Here is a 25,540-nt window from a genome sequence, read left to right as displayed (position 1 = left end):
TTAGCAATTATGCATAGTGAAGAAAACAAGGAAAAATGTTGGAAATGATTTTTCACCATCTTGCCTTACAAAAACTGCTGTTAAAAGTGATAAAAAGTCATATTTACCCCTAAAACAGTACCAATAAAAAACAACAACCAAAATATAAAATTAGGTATCACTGCAACAGAATAAAGATAATACGTTATTTCTGCTGTATGCCTCACGTAAAATTTTTAAAAGGTTTAAAAAAAAAAAAAAAAAAAAAAAAAGTAATGCAGGAAATTACCGTATTTTTCGGACTATAAGACGCACCTAGGTTTTAGAGGAGGAAAATAGGGAAAAAAAATTTTGAAGCAAAAAATGGTAAAATATGTAATATATGGGAGTTGTAGTTTTGCAACAGCTGCAAGGCCACATTGACAGGTGACCCTGCAGCTGTACGGGGATGCATAGAGTGTTTTTTTTGCGGGGCCAGAAGTACTTTTTAGTTATACCATTTTGGGGAATATCTATTGCTTAGATCACCTTTTATTGAAAAAAAAACCCGGTGGTTTATGATATATGATTTTCTACATTATATATATATATATATATATATATATATATATATATATATATATATATTCTAGGGACAGGAGGTGATTTAGAACTTTTATTTATTTCATATTTTTTATTATATATTTTTAAAGCTTTTTTTTTTATTTATTTTTTTTTTACTATTTTATTCCCCCCGGGGCTTGAACCTGCGGTCACTTGATTGCAAGTCCCATAGACGGCAATACAACTGTATTGCCATCTATGGGACATTCTGTATATTAGTATTACGGCTGGTCATAGACCCAGCCGCAATACTAATATAGCAGTGACAGGCCTGGGAGCCTCATTAGGCTCCCGGCTCTCACCCGAACAGGTCGGCTCCTGCGATATCGCCGCGCAGGAGCCGGCCTGCAACTTCACAGGTACGGGGCCGGTGGGGACCGGCCCCGGGGGAGAAGAGGCCACCGATACTGACCCGGTATCCGCTGTACTAGAGAGGCGGATGCCGGCGAGGGATAGACGCCATCACAGGTGCCGGGGCCTGAGACATCGCTGCACTCCTCTGCCCTTCATGAAGCCAGCGGCGGGGGGGACGGAGGAGCGGAATAGCATCGCCCCTGCTGCTGCTGGCTTCATGCAGGGCAGAGGAGCGCAGCGATGTCTCAGGCCCCGGCGTCTATCCCTTGCCGGCATCCGTCTCTCTATTACAGCGGATGCCAGGCGCCACATTGGACTATAAGACGCACCCTTCTTTTCCCCCCAAATTTTGGGGGAAAAAAGTGCGTCTTATAGTCCAAAAAATACGGTATGATTATTATTATTTTTTAAATCAGAAAAAGTTAGATCACAATAATAATCAGCGGTAGCATTGATTATACAAAAGTCAGCCAATTTTGTAATAGAGGAGGCATCACTGTAGCATCTAGACTGATAGATCACCCTTTGATAAATTCGTAGATGGGTGTAGTCTAGCTTTGAGCAAGTAGTATTCGATTGAATACCTCGCCGGCATAGGAGTGGGTGTAATCGGCCGAACACCAAAGGGTTAAACGCATCAAATATTCAAAGCGTTTAATCCCTTGGTGTTCGGCCGATTACACGCACTCCTATGCCGGCAAGGTATTCGATCGAATACTAACTCGCTCAACACTAGTGAAGTCTTCAAAATGCAATCATTCCTTACAGATTCCACCTTACTAGCATTTCAGGAACTCTGCAAAAGCGTCATGGTTTTTAAAAATCAAAACCGCCTAAATATGTGCTCCAAAATCCACATGGCGCTACTGCCCTTCTGTGCTCTGCTGTGTGTTCAAACTCCAGTTTAGGGCCACAAGTATGAAATTTTTGTACCCAGGATAGCGTAATTAATGTCATCAGTGGGTGTAAACTGCTGTTTGGGCACAGCCAGACACAGAAGGGAAGGAGCGCCACGTGGTTATAGAGCATATATTTAGACTGTTTGGATTTTGGATGCCATGACACTTTTGCAGAGCTCCTGAAATGCCAGTTTAGTGGAATCCCTTGAGATATGACCCTATTATGGAAACTACACCACTGATGGAATCTATTAAGGTAAACAGTGAGCATTTTAAACCCCCAAGTTTGCCACAATTTATTTTACTGAAGTGAATTACGCAGCTGATAGTGACAGTTTGTCTGCCGGTCATGTTAGGCAGCGCAATTTTAATAGTGTCTGAGTACTAGGTGGGTGGATGATAGAGAGAATACTCAATCCCTTAAATCTCCCCCCTTTGGCTGAGTACATAGACAGTTACCTTCTGTCAAGACAGTTCAGTCTGTGTGATTAATTTGGGTCGCAAATTTTTGAGTATACTAGAACCCTTTATCACCCTACTAAGTATAAAAAAGAAACACAACACAAGCGTTTAGATAAGTATTTATTTGCATTTAAAGGTCCATGCTCCCGTAATAAAATAGCTATTTTATCAGTTCACAAAAATAATTTTTTGAGTTTTGAAATAGTTGTGAACGGCACCTACTTGTCAATAATCCACGTAGGGCCTGATTGATCAACTACGTTGGATGAATATGAACTTGATAAACTGCAGTTTATAACAATGGCCTTATGGTAACAATGGCACATTACATTGTAGGCGCTCAGTGATGGCAAATATAGTGAAGCGGAAAGTTGGATTCTTACCTCTGTTTGCATCTCTGGAAGTTTCATGTTGTCAAATATTCGGAACACAATTCGAAACAAGTCGTGCCACCAGTGGTTTTCAAAAGTGTGCCCATAACTTTTCATGATCTCAAACATGACAGTGAGGCCTCTAAAAAATTGCAAAGGAATAAGTAGAAGACACCAACTTAGAGACACAAGAATATATGAAGCAATGCTACAGTCAACAGCTCCAGTTTAACAGGAATAACTTTCTATCATCTTCCAGTAACTCGCGCATGTCAATAAAATGTCCAGATTACACAAGGACAATTCCTTCAATGGCTCCAAAAACATTACTTTCTTTTACAATACTTAACTTTGAAACCGAAAGTCCTAGAAAAATGGTTGCACCCCATATCCATAGGAAATGTAGTGTGGTACTAGATTTTTATTTTATTTTTTTAAATGAAGCACTGATCAGCTCTAAAATGTGTCAATCATGGCTCGTTCTGCACCATTCTGACTACACAGGCAGATACAGAAGATATGCAGGAGGAATGATCACCAAGCCTACATTCAGAAATATATGGTTAACGTTTTAAGACCATTTTGCCAGGAGGGGAGTTTACATGGATCATACATGTCAGGTATTGAGGCATCCGTGAAAACTGTTTATAATAGGACATGACTTAGTTTTTGACTGATATGGGACAGTCACAAAAATCTCCCAAAAACGGTCATGTGAATAGCCCCCATTCACAAATGATAATTTAAATGCAGCCATGTGAAGGCCATTTAAAAAAAAAACAACCAAAAAAAACAAAACAAAAAAACTGACATCACATAGACGTTTACCACTGTTGTGTAACTGTAAGGTAAAGAGATCATTCCCTGGCATGTACTTTCATTATCTGCTGACAGAGGAAACTGTTATTAGACAGATGATCTGCTGCCAAAACAATTTTTTGGATCCACAGAAATCATACGATCACCCTATGAATGAGAAAATGTCTGTTCTTCAGGTGATTAACTTTTAACCTTTATCTTGCCAAGCACGTAGCTGCTACGTACTCGCGGGTTGTCACTTGTCTAGCCGAGAACGTAGCTGCTATGTCCTTACTTCTAAATCCGATATCTATGGACTTGTTTGGGCTATGAAGATAATTTTAGATTTTAAAGATGAGAATCTCATCTTTAAAATGATCGCAAGGTCTTCATGTTAATAGATCCAAAAAAGCAAAACGTGTTGAGACTCATCCTATGGATATCATAAGTCCCAAATGCTTCCACCACGAGTTGCACGGTAACTCCTGACTAAAGGAGCAGTAGACAATGTAGAAAAATTATAAGTACCAGAAGCTCTCCAGAAGTGGAATAAAATATAACTTTTGCTTCTTCCGATAAAATTACATCATTCCGAAAGTGACAAGAAAAAATAAAGTAAAAAAACCTCCCATAAAACACGCTACTGACGCGTTTCGAGATAGAACATCTTTGTCAAAACATACACAGAAATAAACTTGTCATCTTATATAGCATGATGAAGACTGTTAACCCTTACAGTGCCAAAGCAATTCATTGTTAAAAACGCTATTCGGGATTGAGATCCCATTGAAAATCTCAACTCCCAATAGCGCTTTTAACAGCGATTCGCTCAAAATCTGTAAGGGCTATTATGAATAACTTGGAATCATTTTAAAGAGGAGATTCTCATCTTTAAAATGAATGTAAAATTATCTTCATCGTCCAAATGGGTCCTGAGATACAGGACTCCAAAGTGTCCAACCCCCACCATCTCAGGAAGCATCAGTGAACTGTAGCAGAAGGGGAAGGGGGATCGGGAGCCCTGCAGGTTGCACAGAGATTCTCATCTCTGTGCATACCCTGTATGTGACCCCCAGGAGGGGGGTAGCAAGCATTTCAGTCCCTGTTATCCCCTCTCCTGTCAGAGAGCATACTATACTATACTATATTGTCTCTGATTGTCACATACAGGTATAATGTAATTCTCCCTGAGCCTTACTAGGTGGAGCATTCTTAGGTAATACTCACTGTACATAACCAGGAAGTTTATTGAAGCTGTGACCTAGACGTTTACCATTGTCCAGGTCGCAGCGCCAAAAAAAAAAACGTCACAAACACTTACACAATACATGCACAACGTCATGAATAAAGTTTACATTTCACCTAATCCCTGTCCTGTCCATACCTGAGCTTTCTAGAGTAAACTACGTCTCTAGCGATGTCTGTTACCAGCTAAAATAATAGTAATAGCGATTATCACTAGAGATGAACGTATAAGTGCTAAAATTTTTATAGGGGGATAGAAAATATTTTTATGTAAAGTCCTATTTAATTTGCATGCACAAAATGGGTTGGCGCATTTCTGCAATTTTAGAGTTTCTTTAACACCCACCCCTGTAAATATATGTGTGGTATGTATGAACTCACATATTGCAGTTTTTTGTAAAGTACATTTTGTTTGCAGAAAGGGATTGCTTGAGACGCACTTTAGTGGCAAATTTGAATTTTTGTGCAGTTTTTGCTTGTAATCTCTGTTTGCTGCAAAGCTGCATGAAGGTGTTTATTTATACAAAATATTAAGAGTTGTGTTTTTATATATGGTATGCTGTGCAATCTCAAAAAAGTTAGATTTTGGTATCACAGTCAGCTAGCTGCAGTATAGCTTTTTAACATATTGGTAAATAACAGCAAAATCCTGCTTGTCTTCTGTATTAGGGGGCGTTCACACTACCGTTAGTGTCCGACTGCAGTGTCCGTTGCTACTGTCCGTTCAAGATTTTAGCAATGGACACTAGCTGTGTCCGTTACAATTTCCATTCATTTCAATGGGATTTCATCTGTTGTCTGTTTGTGTCCTTAAGGGTCCGTTAACAACCATGTCTGTCTTTTCAAGCGGACAGAGCAATCACACATGCAGGATTTTTTTTGTCCTCTTTGAAAAAACGGACAGAAAGTGTCCGTTTTTTTTTTTTTTTTTTTTTTTTTTTTTTTAAAACATTGAGGTCTATGGGCAACGGACATATAACTGATGGCCATCAGTTAGGGCTCGTTCACATCTGCACCCGGCACTCCGTTATGCAGGTTTCCGTTTCCTGCATAAAACAGAGCAGGAGACAGAAACCTGCAGGAGTCTCTCACCCATTCTTTTGAATGGGTGAGAAAGCTGCCCGGCTATGAGCGGCGGTGAGCGTTTTATGCTCTCCACCGCGAAACCGGATTTTTTAAATCCGGACACAGAGTCGGACATGCAGTACTCTGTGTCCGTATTAAAAAAACCAGTTTCGCGGCGGAGAGCATAAAGAGCTCACCGCCGCTCGCGGCCAGACCTGGTCTGTGCATTCCGTCTTCATGCATGCAGAAGACAGAAAGCACAGAACGGAGACCAGAACGCAGGTGTGAACCTAGCGTTACAGTCCGTTATTTTCTGTTCATTCATTTTCTGCACATGTTCAGAAAGCATAAACGGCAAAAAGAAAAAAAACGGACAGCATAAAAAACGGACACAGACTGATGCTAACTGATACGAAGGTGTCCGCTTTTTTTTAACTGATCCATTAAACGGACACATTAACATCAGTTAGTGTCAGTTAATGTCAGTTATGATAGGTGTCCGTTTTTTTTTCTTTTAAACAGACACCCTCATAACGGACACCAACGGTAGTGTGAACGCCCCCCGTTCACACTACAGACGGTGTCCGACAGGTAGTGTCCGCTCAAAATCTGGAGCGGACACTAGCTGTGTCCGTGACACCTGTCATTTATTTAAATGGGCATCGGGTGCGTTCTTTTGCACTCCTTGCCCTTCCTTCACTGTCTGCAAGTAAAGATATCCGACTTTTCAAGCGGACAGAAAAACCCTACATGTCGGGTTTTTCTGTCCGCTTGAAAAGTCGGACATCTTTACTTGCGGACAGTGAAGGAAGGGCACGGAGTGCAAAAGAACTCACCCGATGCCAATTTAAATAAATGACAGGTGTCATGGACACAGCTAGTGTCCGCTCCTAATGTCCGTGCCAGATTTTGAGCGGACACTAGGAGCGGACACTACCTGTCGGACACCGACGGTAGTGTGAACGCCCCCTTAGTGTTTGTTTTTTTTTGAGTCTGAGCTCTTGTTGTAGTTGAGGTTTGCATATAATCTTCAGGTTGTCTACTTTCAAAAAATAATATAGGGCATAGGGGTTCACTTGTTTTTCACGGTGTGCATTCCCTACATTTTATAGGATGACTTTAAAAAAAAAATAAAAATCCAGCTTCAAAGCAGATTTTTGTTCCTTCCAGTTCTAGCGATTTTCTAAAGACACGTTCATGTGGGTGTAGGCCTTAGTGATAAGAGATCAACATGTGCAGAGTTCATTCATATTTTTAGGAGGTTTGGTGCATAAAATTTATTGTTTGGTTTCCACTTTTAGCAACTAATATACATTTATTTTCATTTTTTCATAAAACATTCACTTTAAAGGGATTCTACCATTAAAATCAAATTTTTTCTCACTGACACGTAGGCTATTCTTCTCCTAACTTTAGAGGTCTTCTCCACGCCGCCGTTTGGTAGAAATGCTGGTTTTCGGCAGTATGCAAATGGGAGGGCCCCAGCGCTCAAACAGCACTGCAGAACTCTCCAGCGCTGCCTCCATCTTCTTCAGGAACGGCCTCTCTTCGCGTCTTCTTCCGGAGCTGGTGGTCAAACTTCTAGGCCTCGAGTAGAGCTGACTGCAGTAAGTAAGTGGCCATTTTCTTATGGCGTGTGGGCATGCACAGTCGGCTCTGCTCGAGGCCTAGAAGTTTGACCCCCTGTGCCAGAAGAAGACGCGAAGAGAGGCCGTTCCTGAAGAAGATGAAGGAGGCACTGGAGAGTTCTCTCGCAGCATTGGGGACGCCTCCAGTGCTGCAAGAGAACTCATTTACATACAGACGAAAAACGGCATTTCTACAGAACGGCTGCACGGAGAAGATATCTAAAGGTAGGAGAAGAATAGCCTCTTTTAAGGCTATTCCTACGTGTTAGTGAGAAAAAAAATAGATTTTAATGGTATAATCCCTATAAATCAAAATTGCATGAAGGTGCCTGTTGATATACAGTACCAAGTGGCATTCTGACAATGCTGCAGGTGTCTACTTTAAGAAAATATACAGGTTTGGGGGGGTTGGATGATTTTTTTAACATTGCAATTTAGGCTTGATTTGTCTATCTCAAAACTGTGGAAATTGCTCTGGCTACTGGAGGTGCAAAATTTCCAGAGACCCTTGGCAGTGAAAGGGTTAAACATGCCGATTATAAGGAACGATATAATTCGTTTCTGATAATTATCTGTAAAATCTACTAGCTTTGTCTATTAGGACCTTTGAAAAGTTCCCAATATCTAGAGGTCCTCACACTGGATATCTTGTAAAAAGAAATTTTGCCAAATTAATGGCATGGGAGCACTTTGCATTTCCTACATAGATCAGGCATGAGGAAGGTCGGATGACCGAAACGTCCCATTACCAACTGATCGATCTTTCTACTTTGCACATACATGCCTTTATGTCCATGGCGCATCAATTTTTGTTATATCTACAATAAAAGACTTGGTGTTTCACTGCAAAATTAGAGTGTGCAGCAGAATATTCTTTTTGGATGTCGCAAGGGTTGGAGGACCCTATTTTTGCTTGCACCTCCATTTCTACAGGGAAGTGTGCGGTACCATTGTTATTTTACACCAGATATCTTGTAGCCATACATGATATCCACTCTCTAATCTGTTCGTCTTTGGAGTTAGAGCTTTTATTTTGGAATTTTTTATCTGACCTTGGCACATATATGTCACCCTCATGTATTGTTGTGCACAGGGATGAATCTATTTTCTCTCCTGGAGAAGGCGAACTATAATGTGTGTGTTGAGCACCCCTAATTAGGACACCCACGATTGTAAGGTCAATAAATCCCATTATTTGGCCATCACACAATATATGAGCCCTTTCTTATGCCACCAACACAGTATAAGACTTATTACTTATGCCACCCCCACAATAAAGGACCTTTTTCGCCGACACACACAGCATACGATCCCCAATTTATGGCCCCCGCACCGTATATGACCCTTTATTTTCTTTTTAAATCCACATGCAGTTAGTCCACAGGCTTCCCTTTTATTTTATCTTACATCCCCACAACACATACACAGTTTAAGACCCCTTTTCAAACTCCACACAGTATATGATCCTGCATGTAAGTACAGCACCACCTAGAGGCGGCACATGATAGCCTAGACAGGAGCATGGACATGTGAGTAAAAATTATCAGCCACTACTTATTGCAGGCCGATCCTGAACGAGGGAGGTCAAGTGACACAGAGCTAGAAAGATGGCCCTCAGTTCCAGCCGGTTGATTTAGACAGCAATTTCCCTCTTGGTCTTGAACATTCAGAACTCTGAATACCACTCCCCAGCCAGAAAGGCTAGTGTCGGTGGAGACAACCTGCCAATGGATGGGAAGAAAAGACTTCCCCAGGGAAATTCCCGGGAAGGAGAGCCAGCAGAGAAGCTTGAAATGAACTCGAAGGGGCAGTAGAATTAAGTGATCCAGACTGGACTGGAACCTGTCCCAGCAAGCCAGGATCGCCAGCTGAAGAGGCCGCGAGTGGAACTAAGCAAAGCAAATGGCCTCGAAAGACGATATCAAAAACAGGACCCGCATGCAGAACTAAAGGGAACACACAAAGACCTCTCCGGCAGGTGCGACACACTGGAAAAAAGGAAATGGACCTTGGATTCTGGAAGAAGAATCCTGTCCAGATGAGTATCCAAAAACATACACAGAAACTCCATGCACTGAGAAGGCACAAGGCAGGATTTTTTCCTTGATGAGCCAGCCGAAGTGCTGAAGAAGATCCAAGGTGATCTGCAAACTGGAGATATTGTCCAACCTGGAGGGAACCTTGACCAGTAGGTCATCCAGATATGGAATAATAGAAACGCATCTGGAATGGAGAATAGCCATGAGAAAGGCCATCACCTTGGTTAATACTAGAGGGGCGGAGGCCAGCCTGAATGGAAGGTTGACAAATTGGAAATGTTGCAAACCTACCGCGAAATGAAAAAAAAAAAAAAAAAGCTGATGGACCAGAGCAATGGGAATATGGAGGTAAGCGTCTCTGATGTCGATGGAAAGAAATTTGCCCGGCTCCATTGTAGCGACCATGAATTGCAGGGACTCCATACAGAACCTCTGAACTCAGAAAAACCTGCTGAGAGATTTCAGGTTCAGAAAGAAAGACCTTCTTGGGAAAAGTGAACAAGTTGCAATAGAACCCCTGGAAATATTCTGAAACCGGCACGGGAACAATAACTCCCTGCTTCGAGAAAGTGGCCGCACGAGTGGGGGAAGAAGGTAAAGAGGAACGAAAAAACCTTCCGTGTCGGAGGGTGGAAAATTCTATGGAGTAACTGGTCGACACCACCTCCCGAATGCAGGCATCGTTGATCCTGGCAAGCCAAACCTCCTGGAAGGCAAGCAGACGACCCCCACCTGAGAGGCCTTGGGTGGGGGCAGAAGACCTTCATGCAGAGGAGGACTTGGCAGCAGCAGACTTGGAAAGCATAGAGCAGGGCTGCCAGGAAGGTCTGGGCTTGAACAAGGGCTTATTGGAGCGTGAATCCTGCGGAGATTGCCCTCCGGAGCGGCAGAAAGAGCCCTGAAAAAAATGAAAATGCTGGGAATGGCCAGAAAAAGAAGGCTGACACCTGGAATGTCTCTGGGGAAGAAGAGAGATTTTACCCCAGTAGCCTCAGAAATTAGTTTTTCCAAGCCTCTGCCAAAGAAACGGCCATGCTCACCCTGAGAAAAAGGAAGAGCAACAACCGCCTTCTTAGAGGTGGGTTCAACGTTCCAAGAATGGATCTAAACGCTGTGATGCATAGCCACAAGCCGTCACATGTGCCAGAAGTACTCACCTAATGAAGGAGGAAGGGGGGGGGGGGGGGAAGAGGGCAAAACCCCCCTCCCCCCAAACAAAGATCCTCCCCCAGCAAGATGGCGCCAAAAATTCCACAGAGGATGCCAGCAGAAGCTCCAGAATGACCCCTGAAGAGAAGGACTCAGAAATATCACCCCCCACACACACACCTTGGTGGACCACCTCCCAGGATAGCCCAGCAGAAACAATACTGGGGGAAGGGGGTGGAGAATACTCACCTATGTTCATCTTCACATATCTGGAGTCTTCAGGCGCTGGAGGGTCACCGCATCGCAGTGAGACCTCGCACGTGGGAGTGGGGTGATCAGAATATCCAGCCACCAATGCAGCAAGAAGGAATGGCAACTGGGTGACCGGCGACAGACCGAAAGACAGAAAGACCTGAGACAGGTCGTGACTGCCTCCCACAACACTAGGTTCAAAACTGCCTTAGTTCCCTGTCTGTAAGAGGGTATAAACTGTGTGGGCGGAGCCGAGAGCTTGTGTTTTCCTAGTGTCCGCCTCCTAGTGGCAACATTAAAGGGATTCTACCATTAAAACCTTTTGTTTTTGTGGATAAGGCTATTCATCTCTTACCTTTAGATGTGGTCTCCGCTGCGCCGTTCCTTAGAAATACCGGTTTTTACCGGTATGCAAATGAGTTCTCTCACAGCGATGGGGCCCATCCCCACCGCTGCCAGAGAAGTGTCTCCAGCGCCGCCTCCTCCTTCGTTCGCCACGTCATCTTCAATGTCTTCTTCCGGCGCAGGCTTGTAACTTCTAGCAGAGCAGACTGCGCAGGCGCACAGGAAAATGGCCACTTGCACAGTATTGTTAGTATTGACCTGTACGCCTGCCTGCACAGTCTGCTCTGCCCAAGGCCCGAGGCCTAGAAGTTATGACATTGAAGATGATGCTGTGGACGATGAAGGAGGCAGCACTTGGAGACACTTCTCTGGCAGCGGTGGGGACATCCCCAATGCTGTTTGAGCGCTGGGGCCCGCCCCCATCGCTGCAAGATAACTCATTTGAATACCTGTTAAAAAAACGGTATTTCTAAGGAACGGCGCAGCGGAGACCACGTCTAAAGGTAAGAGACGAATAGCCTTTCTAAAGGCTATTCCGACGTCTTATCCACAAAAAAGAAAAAAAAAAAAAAAAAAAAGTTTTAATGGTAGAATCCCTTTAAGAAAACATTTTTAAAACATTTTGGATTTTTGGGGTTAAAATGTAAATAAAACCATATAACCTTGGTATGAAATTCAGACTGCACAGTGAACGCACAAATACTTTTTTTTTTTTCTCCAATTCCCCCCCCTTTTGAATTTTTTTTCCCAACTTCCCAGTACATTGCACAGAATAATGGTAACATCATGAAGAACAATTAGTCCCACAAACATTAAACCCTCATATGGCTCCATGAATGGAAAAATATAAAGAAGTTATGGGGTTTGGAAAGCGGGAAGTCAAAAAAGTAAAAAAACAAAAATGCCATCAGTGGGAAGGTATTTAAGAAACTTAAAGGGGCTCTATCACCTAATTTCAGCAATATGCGATATAATTCCATATCAAGTGATCCAAATAGGAATATTTTTTTTTACCTGACGTCTTTAGATTTTTTTATTTTTATTTTTTATGAAGTACAACTTAAGTTAATTACAAATAAAAAGTTTTGAAATTTTTTCTTCATCAGTTAATTTTTTATAGACTTCTAAAGTTTTGAAAAAGTGTGAATTTTGGCCTTGTATGGCTTTACATTTTTTAACATATCTTGGGCTAGAATTAAGATAAATAGGTGGGAGAGGTATCATTTTTCTCAGAGCGGTACCGGCTTTCATTTGATATGTCACAAGATGATGTTTCTTTATATTTTGTTTTGGAGAAATCAAATTCAAAATTTTGATGCGCAATTGTGAAAAAAACGTATGTTTTAAAATTGTGAAAAAATGCATTTGTGTTACTTGTGTTCTTGGTTATATTTGTACAGGTTTTCAACTTGGGACCAAATTGGGATCAATTTTTTTTTAAGCCTTGAATCATCTGATTTTATGTTTGTGTGAGCTTCTTCCTTTTTTCTTTTCAAATTACAACTTGCTGAATTCAACATTTATATGCAACAATAAAAAAAACATAAAAACACAAATACTGTAAGTGCCAGAACAAATACATCTTATCATCAGAACACAGCTTGTTCAGCATTTTCAACCTGAATGCATTGAACAAGCCGAAAGAAAAAAGCTGCTGTGATATCTAAAAATCATGGATTATTTGGTAATTATATGTTGCACACCTAATAAGTTGACACTGGTGTGGTTGGGGGGGGGGTTATATTCTTTATTAACATTCATCTGTAATAATAAGGGACATGCAACAAACATGGAGATTAGAACCTCCCTTCTTCTTGTTATCTGAGGTGCACTACAATAAGTGTCCTTCCATACTACCTAGTAATTGTACATTAGCATCAAGTCCTCAGTCATTCCTTACATCAGTGACTGCATCAACATATACTGAGCAATGCAATATGAGAACATAACATGACTTCTGTATTAATTACTCTGCTCTACCTTTAATAATAAGGGACATGCATCAAACATGAAGATTGGAACCTCCCTTCTTGTGGTTATCCGAGGTGAACTACAATAAGTGTCCTACCAGAAACACACCTCTGAGAGAGATGAGATACAGGACCTGTATACTGCTAGTCTGACACTAGTTAACATTAAAATTTTGTGAGGTGGATCATTCTCTGTACATATCTCACATATAGAGGTGGATCATTCTCTGTACATATCTCACATATAGAGGTGGATCATTCTCTATACATATCTCACATATAGACCCCACACTTTTAGACCACAGGCTGAACAGATCTGAATTCAAGATTTTCGGAATGACACTGTAATAGTTAGATTTTAAAATATTATCCCATCGCGATCCCAACTTGAATTTTGGTACAGATGTGGTTAAGGGCATAGCAGCCCATGTGCATTTTTTTGAAATTTTTAAAGAAAACGTTTTTTTCGGAAATGAGTTTTAAAATTTTGCGTTTGCGTTCACATAGGTAAAATATTAACAAAGATACTCTTGTGACATATTTGGTGAAAGCCTGTATAGTTCTGAGTAGAATGGCGTTTATTTTATTTCTCTATCTTTTTTCTAGCCTAAGTTATGAGGAGAAATGTAAAGGCAGGCAACACAGAAATTCGCACTTTCTGAACTTTGAAAATCAATTACAAATCCAAAAAAATTTCTAGAATTTTTATTTCTTCACATTTTGCATTTTCTGACACACTATTATCAAATAACAAAATCTCAAAAGAATTAAAAATATAGAGGGAAAAATCATTGGTTCACTTGACATGGAATGACCCGATAGACATATTGCTGAATAGCCTTTAAAAAGGCTATTCCGGCCCCGCTACTCATTTAAAGGAGTATTCCCATGATGCTTGTTCACTAACCTGCAGGCTGTTGTGCTCTCTTCACTTCCTGCTTTTCTTGGCACATAGGTGGGTGGGGTTTCCCTTGCACGGGATTGGTTGTAAATGAATTACCAGCTGATGTAGCAGAGCTGGATTTGAATCAGTTTGCATTACATACACAGGTAACAGACTCCCTATCTCAACCCTTATCAGCCAAATTCAATTAAACCGACTGATAGAGCTCAGAAATCCTAGAGCTGAGAGCTCCCCTATCTGAGAAGCTCTGCTACTTAAAAGACACAAACAGCTCAGAGCTGCTCTCAGTCCCTCCCTCCCCCTCTGAGAGCAGGCAGCTACATCACTTGACAAATGAGCAGATAATCCCAAGGGCCATAGAAATGAAGGGGAACCAATGAATTAAATAAAGATAGCGGCTACTGCTCATGCTCCGGCGCCATTTTTGTTTAGTGAAATTAGGAACAATGTAAAAGGTAATGTTAATGTGTCAAATTACTTTTGTGTCCCTGAAATGAAGAGGCTTTGTAGAAAACTGGTTGCAATTCCTTAACGTCTCAAGATATTTTTGTTCAATGTGTTGCATTAAACCTCACAGTAACACTTCAAATGTATCTCAATTATTTTATTTCAAACACAATGTGGTGGCCTTCAGTGCCCAAATCACGAAGATTGTGTCACTGTCCAAATATTTTTGCACCCAACTCCACTGCAAGGTTAATATTGATTTTTACAATTCTGATCAAATGGAAAATCAATTGATTTCATTTAATTTATTTTTGAGGCCTACCTTGTTCGAACATCCAGTTTACACCTGTTAATGATGCAGGAAAGCTCAAAAAGGATAGGAAACCAGCCACGAACCCAGACTCTGTCCACAGGGGCTACATTCACATCATCACTAGTGTACTCTCTCAGGGCCTAGAATAGATCACACCCAATCATCAAATGGTAACTGTACAAAAAATATTCAACTACTTCTAGCGATCAAATGTACAAAATATTCAGTGTGGGTGCACCACTCCTCCCCCACAAAAAAATCTTACTAAGAGCAAATGAGACAATCCAAAACAAGGGAAGGGGAAATGCAGAAAGTATAACCTACCTGAGGCTTGTTTGAGACATACTTTGCACAATAACGGATGAGTCTAATAGCCTCCATGCTGGTGTCTGGGAAAGTAAAGTTACAAGCAAACTCTGACAGGCATTTCACAGCATCCTGAAAAGAGTCAATGGCTGCTGGAAAGTGGTGCTGGAAAACATTAGCTGAGGAGAGAGATGGAAGCATTACAAGCTAACAGATGTCCTACACATATCTACCAATACAAGAAAGGCTTTCTGCTTACTGACGATGTGGTTCACAGTCTGAAACGTCAGTTCTACTAGATTTCCATTTGTATCAGAAGCCGCCTGATAAAACACTGCAAATATGTTTTTCCAACCAGATCGGATGTTTCCTGCTTGCATGTTCACCATCTGTGCCAAGCAGCGGATCACCATATCCCGTATAGTGGGGGACCTATAAATGGAGTAATCATTTAATTTACAATACAGCGCACATCTGCAAGACACAATTACACCTAAAGGAGTTACCGATTCTTCTTCATAATATGTTCAAAAGGACGCAAGAAATCCTTCTGGAAACGAAAATTGGCCAGCTCATCTTTTTCTAAAAATTTCATGGATAATTGTCTAAGAGAATCCACAGCAAATATAGCAACATCTTCATTGGGGTTGCAGCCCACCTGTTGAAGGACCCAACATGGATCTGATCAGCCACAAACACTAATTCATTTACAAAAGAAAACATAGAATACAACAAAAATTCATCGGCACTAATTTTATGTAAAGAGTATTATCATGCATTATGTACTCTCGCCATCCAAGGACCTGAATTACAGAATTATGAAAAACGAAAAACACAAAAACATACAGAAGACATTAGTGTTCTTGAATCTATCCAGAAATCTTCAGCTGATGTGTCCATGTGCATAGCTAATGCAAAAAAAATTGCTTTGTTAAAATGCTAACGTAATACTTATGAATTTGGCAATAAGTGCATTAAAGGGGTTGTCCCATCACAAGGATCCTAGCTATACTGCTTGTTAATGTGAATGTAAGACTTTTCCTAAATACACTGCTTCAGCAAAACTGCTTTGTTTGTCCACTATCTTACTTTATTCATTTTTTTTTTTATTTTATTTTTTTTACACATCCCTTGACTTATCTGCTCAAAAGTCAAGTGATGTATCTGCTGCTCTCAGGAGGGAGGGAGGAGGGGCTAAATGTACGGGAGCCTGTGTTTCTAGCTATTCCTGTGTCTACACCACGTGACCTAGCTTCCTGCTATCAGATAGGGGAGAGGAGCTGCTTTCATTTCTTCTGTTCTCCCAGTTATCAGGTTAGCTAATTCAATTGTGTTCATTATGCAGAGACAGGCAGTCTCTGTATGTAACACAGAATGGAGTTGCTGCTGCCTGTACTTCATAGTCCAATGTGGGTGGGCGGAGCTACACGTAAATTTGGGGATGGAGCTAAACGGCAGGTTGCATGTGAAACCCCGCCCACCAAATGATGCAAGAAACTAGGAAGAAAGAAGATTTTATAGCAGTGAATACTGGTGAGTATGCGACGTGGGAATACCCCATTAAGTCCCTGACTAGAGCCTAACGAGACCAAAGAGCCAATACATTTATCCTAGCCATCAAAGATTTGTATGGTGTTAAGAACCCAGCAACCTTATCGTCATATTTCCATAGACAGATCAGATCAGTTACTGTCTTATTTTGTGTGCCTTTTTTCTGAGCATGCTCAGAAAGCAGGGACAAAAACTAAACAAAACAAAAAAAAAAGAGGACAGTATAAAAAAACCAAAAAACAAAAATGGACACTAACTGATGGGAAGGTGTCTTTTTTTACTCTGATCCATTAAATGCATGAGCCAAAAATATGGACACATCAACATCAGTTAGTGTCTGTTACTATAGGTGTCCGTTTTGTTTTTTTTAACAGACACCTTCATAACAGAATCCAACGGTAGTGTGAACCCTGCCTATGCCGAGAGACAGGTATGTGACCTGATGAAACTGTCCGATTAGAGACACAGGAAAATCTGTACTTCAATGGTCATTTTACAAAAAGTGTATACGTCTAGCATTCTAGCAAACTGAACAAATATTGTGGCTACTATGTCCACCAGCAGATCAACCCAGATAATTCCATCATGATCAGATATTGAAGCATACAATTATGCATGTACACAAAGCAATTGGATTACACTGAAAGCATACTTTATATTCATGTATAGTGATCTATACAGATGTGTATATAAGATGAACTACACAGATTCATATATATATATATATATATATATATATATATATATATATATATATATATATATATATATATATATATATATATATATATTTATATTAGCTGGTACCCGCGACTTCGTCTGCGGTGATTGTAGAAGTGGGTATATACAGGCGTGGGTAAGGTTTTCGTAGTGTGTATAAGGTATGGGATATGAAATGTAAGTTTATATCTTGTTTTTGCTGTAATTCAGAGAATACGTGAGACTTTTGTGTTGAAGTTACTTTGTATTAGAGCTGCTATATATACGGTGTTGTGAGAAACTTTACATAGTGACTTTGGGACAGAAGTATTTGAAGTTAACCCTTTGCCGCCGATGGCATTTTTTGATTTTCGTTTTTGACTCCCCTCCTTCTAAACCCCATAACTTTTTTATTTCTCCGCTCCCAGAGCCATATGAGGTCTTAATTTTTAATGGGACAAATTTTTCTTCATGATGCCACCATTATTTATTCTATATAATGTACTGGGAAGCAGGGAAAAAAATTCAGAATGGGGTGGATTTGAAGAAAAAATGCAATTGTGCGACTTTCTTATGGGCTTTGGTTTTATGGCGTTCACTGTGCAACCCAAATGACATGTCCCCTGTATTCTGTGTTTAGTTACGATTCCGGGGATACCAAATTTCTATGGTTTTATTTACATTTTGACCCCTTAAAAAAAATCCAAAAAACTGTTGAAAAACATTATTTTTTGAAAAGTCGCCATATTCCGACAGCCGTAACTTTTTTTATACGTCTGTGTACGGGGATGTATAGGGCGTCTTTTTTTGCGGGACCGGGTGTACTTTGTAGTTCTACCATTTTCGGGAAATGTTATTGCTTTGATCACTTTTTATTCCAATTTTTATCAGAATCAAAACAGTGAAAAAATTGGAGGTTTGGCACTTTTGACCATTTTTCCCGCTACGGCGTTTACCGAACAGGAAAAATATTTGTATAGCTTTGTAGAGCGGACGATTTCGGACGTGGGGATACCTAACATGCATGTGTTTCACAGTTTTTAACTACTTTTATATGTGTTCTAGGGAAAGGGGGGTGATTTGAATTTTTAATCCTTTTTATTTATTTTTTTTAATATATTTTTTTACTTTTTTTAAACTTGTTTTTTTTTTGCATTTATTAGACTGCCTAGGGGTATTGATATGGGTGGGCGGTGTCGCGGATTGTCAGAGCGGTGGGGGTTGGCAAACATGGCTGCTCCGGAGCGTTAAAGAGAGCTTCCTGGAGTATCGTTAAGGTGAGGGGCAAAGTGGTAAAGTATATGTATATGTGATTGTGTGGGGTTAGGGGTGAGGCTGTAGAGGGCAATATGAATTTTGTGGCTTGCTATGGTCCAAAGTGTGTGAGATTGCAGAGATTGTGGTGTGAGTTTTGTGGGGGTCCTGGCACAAACGTATGTGCGCTATTGTGACGAAAAGTAGCCTATTGCGCAATCGGGTGTATTAACTATGTTTGTGGAAACTTTCAGCCAAATCGGTCGAGCGGTTTTTCCGTGATTGAGGAATAAACATCCGAACATCCAAACTCACAAACTTTCACATTTATAATATTAATAGGATTTTTAAACTCTTTTTATTGAAGAAAATGTACCAAAACAAACAGTATAATCAGAGAAATACATGCACAGAATAACAAAAAAATAAGTATAAAAAACACAGATAAACAAAGGTCTGCCACATTGCCAACCCACCCCCGCCCAGCCCATTCCAAGACAAGGAAGGGTACAAAAATAGACAAGGGACTCCAACGCCAACATACATATTATACACCACCAGAAGGGGGGCCACGGGGCCTCCCTCAGGGTGCAAAGGCATCGATAGCTGAACGCAGTGAGGAGGCAGAATACTGGGTGGCTGGGGAAGCACACCACGCCCCCAAACTTTAGTAAACTTCTGAGGACAACCCCTGCCTTTATATATAATTTGGTTAAAGGGAAGGATCGAATTAATGAGTCTCCGCCATTGTGACACCGACTGAGACCAGGGGGCCATCCACCGTAAGGCAATGGCCTTCCTGGCATAGAATAAGCTCTCCCGGAGAAATATCCAGACGTGGTGTTGCCAAACCTCTTCCTCTAGAACACCAAATAAACAGACCTCAGGGGAAAAAGGGACAGGGCAATCCAGGACGTCTGCCAAAAGAGCCACCACCCCACTCCAAAAAGCTTGTACAGTCGGACAACTCCAAATCATATGGCAGAAATCCGCACGGGGGTGCGGACGTCTAAGGCAGTTCAGGCCAGGTAAGCGGCCCATCTTGTGCAGACGGGTCGGGGTCAGGTAACATTGATGTAAAATGAACACTTGGATCAACTTATTGTTAGCTGAGGGAGAAATGTAAAGAGGAGATTCCAAAATATCCTGAAACGTCTCATCCGTCAGCTCCGGAATATTAGTGCGCCAGCGCATCAGGGCCGGGGACTCAGCGAGGGACACTTTAGCATAAATCAGATGTTCATAAAGGGTAGAAATCAGACCTCTTGGACCCTGAGAGCTTAACACACCTATTAATGGGTATTCAGAGATGGCACTCGGCTGAGTGGGGAACAGAGAGGAGAGAGCATGACGGATCTAGAGGAATCTAAAAAACTGGTAACGGGGAATCTCACGGGAGGAAGATAGGGAATCGGTAACAAAAATCCCCTGTACGTACAAGTCCGAAAGAGAAAGCACACCATAACGTGCCCAAGATCAGGCACCAGGTAACCCACAAAGGTCAGGTAAACTAGGATTATCCCACAGGGGGGGTTTCCTCAGGAGCGTCAGAGTAGGAAGACACCTTCCAGACCTGTGCCACCAGAGTGTGAAAAGGTAGAAGTTTGCCTGTAAATAATTGGGGTGTCTCCAACACCGGCCATAGGGTGCGTAAGTCCAGGTGTTGGGCCAGATGCGCCTCGGCACCTCGGGCCGATCCGTGGAAAGCCAGGGCTTAATATAATGAAGCTGACCAGCTAAATAATAAAGGAACAAGTCAGGGAGAGACATACCACCGAGCTGTTTTGGTCGCTGGAGAGCAGAAAGCCTCAAATTGGCAGATTCATATTTAATAGAGATGAGCGAGTAGTGAAATATTCGATATTCGTCTCGAGTAGCCCCTCAATATTCGACCGAATATCGAATCCCATTATAGTCTATGAGGAAAAAAAATGCTTGTTTCAGGGGAAACCCAAATTCGACTAAGGAGAGTCACCAAGTCTGACACTTCAGCAAATGATGCCAACACCTCTGGAATGCAACTGGAACAGCAGGGGAAGAATGCCTGGGTGCATCTAACACGCCCAAGTCCCAGGATTACTCCACTATCACTTTCTTTAGCTTAAAATTTGTGTTTCTGTCCATACTAATGTAGAGGAAAGAAGCATTTTTCCACTTTCCAATAGAGGTTTAATTGTGTGTGGAAAGTGTCTAGTTGATAGGCATCAACTAGACACTTTCCACACACAATAAAACCTCTATTGGAAAGTGGAAAAATGCTTCTTTCCTCTACATTAGTATGGACAGAAACACAAATTTTAAGCTAAAGAAACATTAGCATGCACCTCTTTAAATCACGTTGCCCATGACAACCACAGGTGGCATAGGCAATGGGAAATCCAACAGCCCCCACCCTTAACGGTCATTGTTTGTGTGTGTGTGTGTGTGTGTGTGTAATGTGGTGAGACCTCCAAAAATTAATTTTCTGGCCTTTCACATGAGCCCTTACAAATTAAGTTAGAGGCCCTTAAGCTGAGCCATACAAAAAATTACTTTTCAGGCCCTTGGGGTGAGCCCTCTCAAACTTAGCTTAAGGCCCTTGGGGGTAAGTTGAGCCTTGCACCAGTAGAATTTTAGGCCCTTTGTGTAAGTTGAGCATTGTACCGGCATAGTTTTAGGCCCTTTGGGCGAGTTGAGCCTTTAACCAGCAGTGTTTTTGGCGCTTTGGGCAAGTTGAGCCTTTAACCAGCAGAGATTTAGTTTTAGGCCCTTGGGGTGAGTTGAGCCTTTAACCAGCAGAGTTTTGGGTCCTTTGGGTGAGTTGAGCTTTTAACCAGCAGTGTTTTTGGCCCTTTGGGTGAACTGAGCCTTGCAGCAGCAGAGTTTTAGTTTTTAGCTCTTGGGATGAATAGAGGATTGTAGCAGCATAATATTATGCTCTTGGTATGAATTGAGCGTTGTAGGAGCATAAAATTATGCTCTATGGATTAATAGAGCCTTGTCGGAGCATAATATTAGGCCCTTGAGGGTGATTTTAAATTTTGGTTTTCAACTGTAATGATGGTGGAGGAGGAGTAACTGGAGAGCTAGAGGACACACATGGAACTTTATGTTGGGGTGCTTGACACTGGTGGACATGCAAATGATGGGTCAATCCAGTGGCAGTTCATTTTGATCAGCGTCAGCTAACAGATGGCTGCGCTTGTCGGTGATGATGCCACTGGCTGCACTGAAGACCCTTTCCGATAAACGCTAGCGGCAGGGCAGGACAGCACCTCCAAGGTGTAAAGCGCAAGTTCCAGCCACAAGTCCAACTTTGACACCCAATAAGTGTAGGACGCAGAGGGATCGGAGAGGACAGGGCTGTGGTTAGCCAGGTATTCACGCAACATGTGCCTATATTTGTCCCTTCTAGTGACACTAGGCCCCTCAGTGGTGGTAGTTTGGTGAGGAGGTGCCACTAAGGTGTCCCAGACGTTGGAGTGTGTGCCCCTGCTGGGTGTGGACCGGATGGCAGTTGTTAGTCTCGTGGAGGAACTGTCCTCTCTGCCACCGAGAGTTGATGGAAACATTTCCATCATATTTTGAACAAGTTGCTTGGGGCAATCATGAATGCGATTGGCCCTCCCCTCTACCGGAATGAAAGACGATATATTATTTTTATACCAGGGGTCGAGGATTGCAAAAATCCAGTATTGGTTGCTCTCCAGGATCTTGATAATGCGTTTGTCACTGAAAAAGCAGCCCAACATAAAGTTAGTGACGTGTGCCAGAGTGTTAGTTGGCATGACTTCGCTGCCCCCACGGGAAGGGTCACTCTCCATTTCCTCCTCCCCTTCGCCCCATCCGCGCAGAAGCAACGGGAGGCACTGAACTTCCCCGCTAGCCTCTGTGTGACAAAGACATCTCATCTGCAACTTCATCCTCCTTATCCTCTTCCTCCATCATTACAGTCTAAGAAGCTGGCAGGAGTGTGCACTGACTATACTGCTGGGATGGGTCTGCTCCTATTCCCGGACTCCTCAGCGTGCAATGCGTTATCTCTGATGGCGAAGACCCTGCAATTTGCAATCACAAATTCTTTGGTATTATCATCGTCATTTAATCCCTTCTCGACATCCGCCATAATAGTATGGCGCTACTGGGAAGGACTTCCCACAAACCGCCGTACTATTACGGCGGCTGCATGGTGCGCACACAGAACCTGTGTGAGCACCATGCGCTGCGGGTGTCAGCCGTAATACACGACTGACTATGCCCTGTAACACCCGCTGTCGGAACCAGGTCCGATTGCGGGTGTTAACCCCTGCGATACCGGCGGTCAACATGACCGCCGGTATCTCCAGGGATCGTGATACAATGGTGCCGATCGGCACCCACCACAACGGTTTCGGGGGGTGTCGGTGTTCGTAGGGGGCAGCCCGGGGTCTAATCAGTGACCCCGGGTCCGCCCCATGCTGCCCCCTGCACTTACCTGGCTGATCCTGCCAGGAATGGAAGCTGTCATCCTGTGAGTCTACACAGGATGACAGCTTCCTGTGCTCTGCAATACACGTGTAACACGTGTATTGCAGATACACATAGTGAAGCAGCGATCAGCCGATCACTGCTTCAATCCCCCACGGGGACAGGAAAAAAAAAGTGATAAAGTAAAAATAAAAAAGTTTAAAATAAATTATAAATAAATAAAGCCCCAAAAATCCATTTTTCCACATATACAATGTTTTATGTAAAATAAAAATAGAAAAAAACCATTACATATTTGGTATCACCGCGTCCGTAATAACCTGAACAATGAAATTAAAACACTATTTAACCCGAACGACGAATGTCATTAAAAATAACGTAGAAAAATGCACAAAATAATGATTATTCACCACCTTTCCCTTACAAAATGTTCAATAAAAAGTAATCAAATGGTCAGATGAAAACCAAAATGGTACCAATAAAAAGCAGAGGTCATCCCGCAAAAATTAAGCCCTCAACCAGCTCTGTCTACTGAAAAAAAAAAATGTTATGCCTTTCAGAAGATGGCGATGCAAAAATAATTGATTTTTTTCCCTATACTGAATTTTATTCTGCAGAAATAGCAACGCATTAAAAAAATCATATAAATGAGGTATCGCCGTAACCGTACCGACCTGCAGAATAAAGGTAACATGTTACTTATGCTGTACGTTGCGCGGGAAAAAAAATAAGTGCTAAAAAGCAATGCCAGAATTGATGTTTCCTTTTACATCCCACCCAGAAAGAGTTAATAAAATGTAGTCAATAAGTTACAGGCCCCAAAATGGTGGCATTGAAAAGTACATCTAATACCGCAAACACCAAGCCCTCATATGGCCACATTGCCAGAAAATAAAAATCTAGCTTGTACAATGTGAAGACAAAAACCCCAAAAGTCGCCAAATCATTAGAACGTAAGTGGCTGTGACTAGAAGGAAATGTATAAGCTGTGCGAGCGTTTTCAGGGGACCCCCCATATTTAGAGCTTATGAGAGATAATACACCAGCGCTGATCCCCAGATTGCCCCTCACCCCCCGGGTCATAGGAGCTAGTGGGAAAATAGATTGGGATTTGGTGTACCCAATTTACTCCGCACAGCTTAAATATTCACTTCGGGGTTACTAATGCTCACTACATCACTTGATAAATTCTTTGAGGGGTGCGGTTTTCAAAATGGGGTCACTTTCTAGAGGTTTCCACTGTTTTGATACCTCAAGGGCTTTGTAAATGCGACATGGTTCCTGAAACTGATCACGGCCAGATCTGCCCTCCAAAAGCTCCTTGGCGCGCCTTCCCTTCTGTGTCTCGCTGTGTGTCCATATATTAGTTTACACCCACAAGTGGGGTACTGTGGTAGTCGGGAGAACTTGCATAAATTGTGGGGGGTGTTTTCTCCTTTAACCCCTTGTGAATGTGCAAATTCTAGGGCTAAACGAAAATATTAGTAAAATAAAATCAAATTTGAAAATATCACCTCCAATTTGTATTAATTCCTGTTAAGCACTTATAGGGTTAAAATACTAGGTATATGTTGTTTTGGCTTATTTAAGGGGTGCAGTTTTGAAAATGGGGTGATTTATGGGGGGCTTTAATACAAGGGTCTTTCAAAACCCTTTCATAACTGGATTAGTCCCTTAAAAATGGGTTTTGGAAATTTCTTGAAAATTTTGAATATTGTTGTTTCACTCGTAAACCTTCTAATGTCCGTAAAAAATAAAAGGGTGAGTAAAGTTTGATGCCGACATAAAGCAGAGATCTGGGACATTAGATTTATGATATAATTTTGGCGGTCTGACTATCTGTATGCAATGCACATCATTTAAAACTTTATAAAATGCATATTTTTCAAAATTTCCACCAAATTTCCTATTTTTTCATAACTAAACACAAAACATATCAACCAAAATTTACCACTAACATGAAGTACAATGTGTTACGATAAGACAATCTCAAAATCACTTTGGTAAGTCAAAGCGTTCCAGAGTTACTGCCACATAAAGAGACACGTGGCAGTTATGAAAAATCGAGCTTGGCCAGGAAGTCAAAAAGTGCCATCGGCGGGAAGGGGTTAATTTGTCTACAATGGAAAACCACAAAAAGAATTGTCAAAAAGCCAAATTGGATATAATTCCACAGCAAACATAAAAAAGGGGGTGGACAAAAGTATTGGCACCGTTTGAAAGATCATGTGATGCTTCTCTTATTTGTGTAATTAACAGCACCTGTTACTTGCCTGAGGTACCTAACAGGTGGTGGCAATAACTAAATCATACTTGCAGCCAGTTGAAACGGATTAAAGTTGACTCAACCTCTGTCCTGTGTTCTTGTGTGCACCACATTGAGCATGGAGAAAAGAAAGAAGACCAAAGAACTGTCTGAGGACTTGAGAAGCAAAATTGTGAGGAAGAATGAGCAATCTCA

At 41.7% G+C, this 25,540-nt stretch overlaps 1 protein-coding gene across 2 annotated transcripts in view; it reads right to left on the bottom strand.

Moving 5' to 3' along the window:
- ARFGEF2 (ARF guanine nucleotide exchange factor 2) overlaps positions 1-25,540 on the bottom strand; it is a 145,110-nt gene that overhangs the window by 31,193 nt on the left and 88,377 nt on the right. For both annotated transcript variants that reach the window (XM_075276751.1, XM_075276752.1), the window contains 5 exons: positions 15,636-15,787; positions 15,389-15,561; positions 15,148-15,308; positions 14,833-14,963; positions 2,681-2,810 (listed from right to left, as the gene is read on the bottom strand). In XM_075276751.1, the coding sequence (XP_075132852.1) occupies positions 2,681-2,810; positions 14,833-14,963; positions 15,148-15,308; positions 15,389-15,561; positions 15,636-15,787 (747 nt within the window). The remainder of the gene's footprint in view (positions 1-2,680; positions 2,811-14,832; positions 14,964-15,147; positions 15,309-15,388; positions 15,562-15,635; positions 15,788-25,540) is intronic.

This window comes from Leptodactylus fuscus, chromosome 6 (genome assembly GCF_031893055.1).
Source record: "Leptodactylus fuscus isolate aLepFus1 chromosome 6, aLepFus1.hap2, whole genome shotgun sequence".
In the NCBI taxonomy this organism is placed as follows: Eukaryota; Metazoa; Chordata; class Amphibia; order Anura; family Leptodactylidae; genus Leptodactylus; species Leptodactylus fuscus.
Note: the sequence above shows the minus strand (reverse complement) of the source record. Positions and strands in the feature narration are given on the sequence as shown.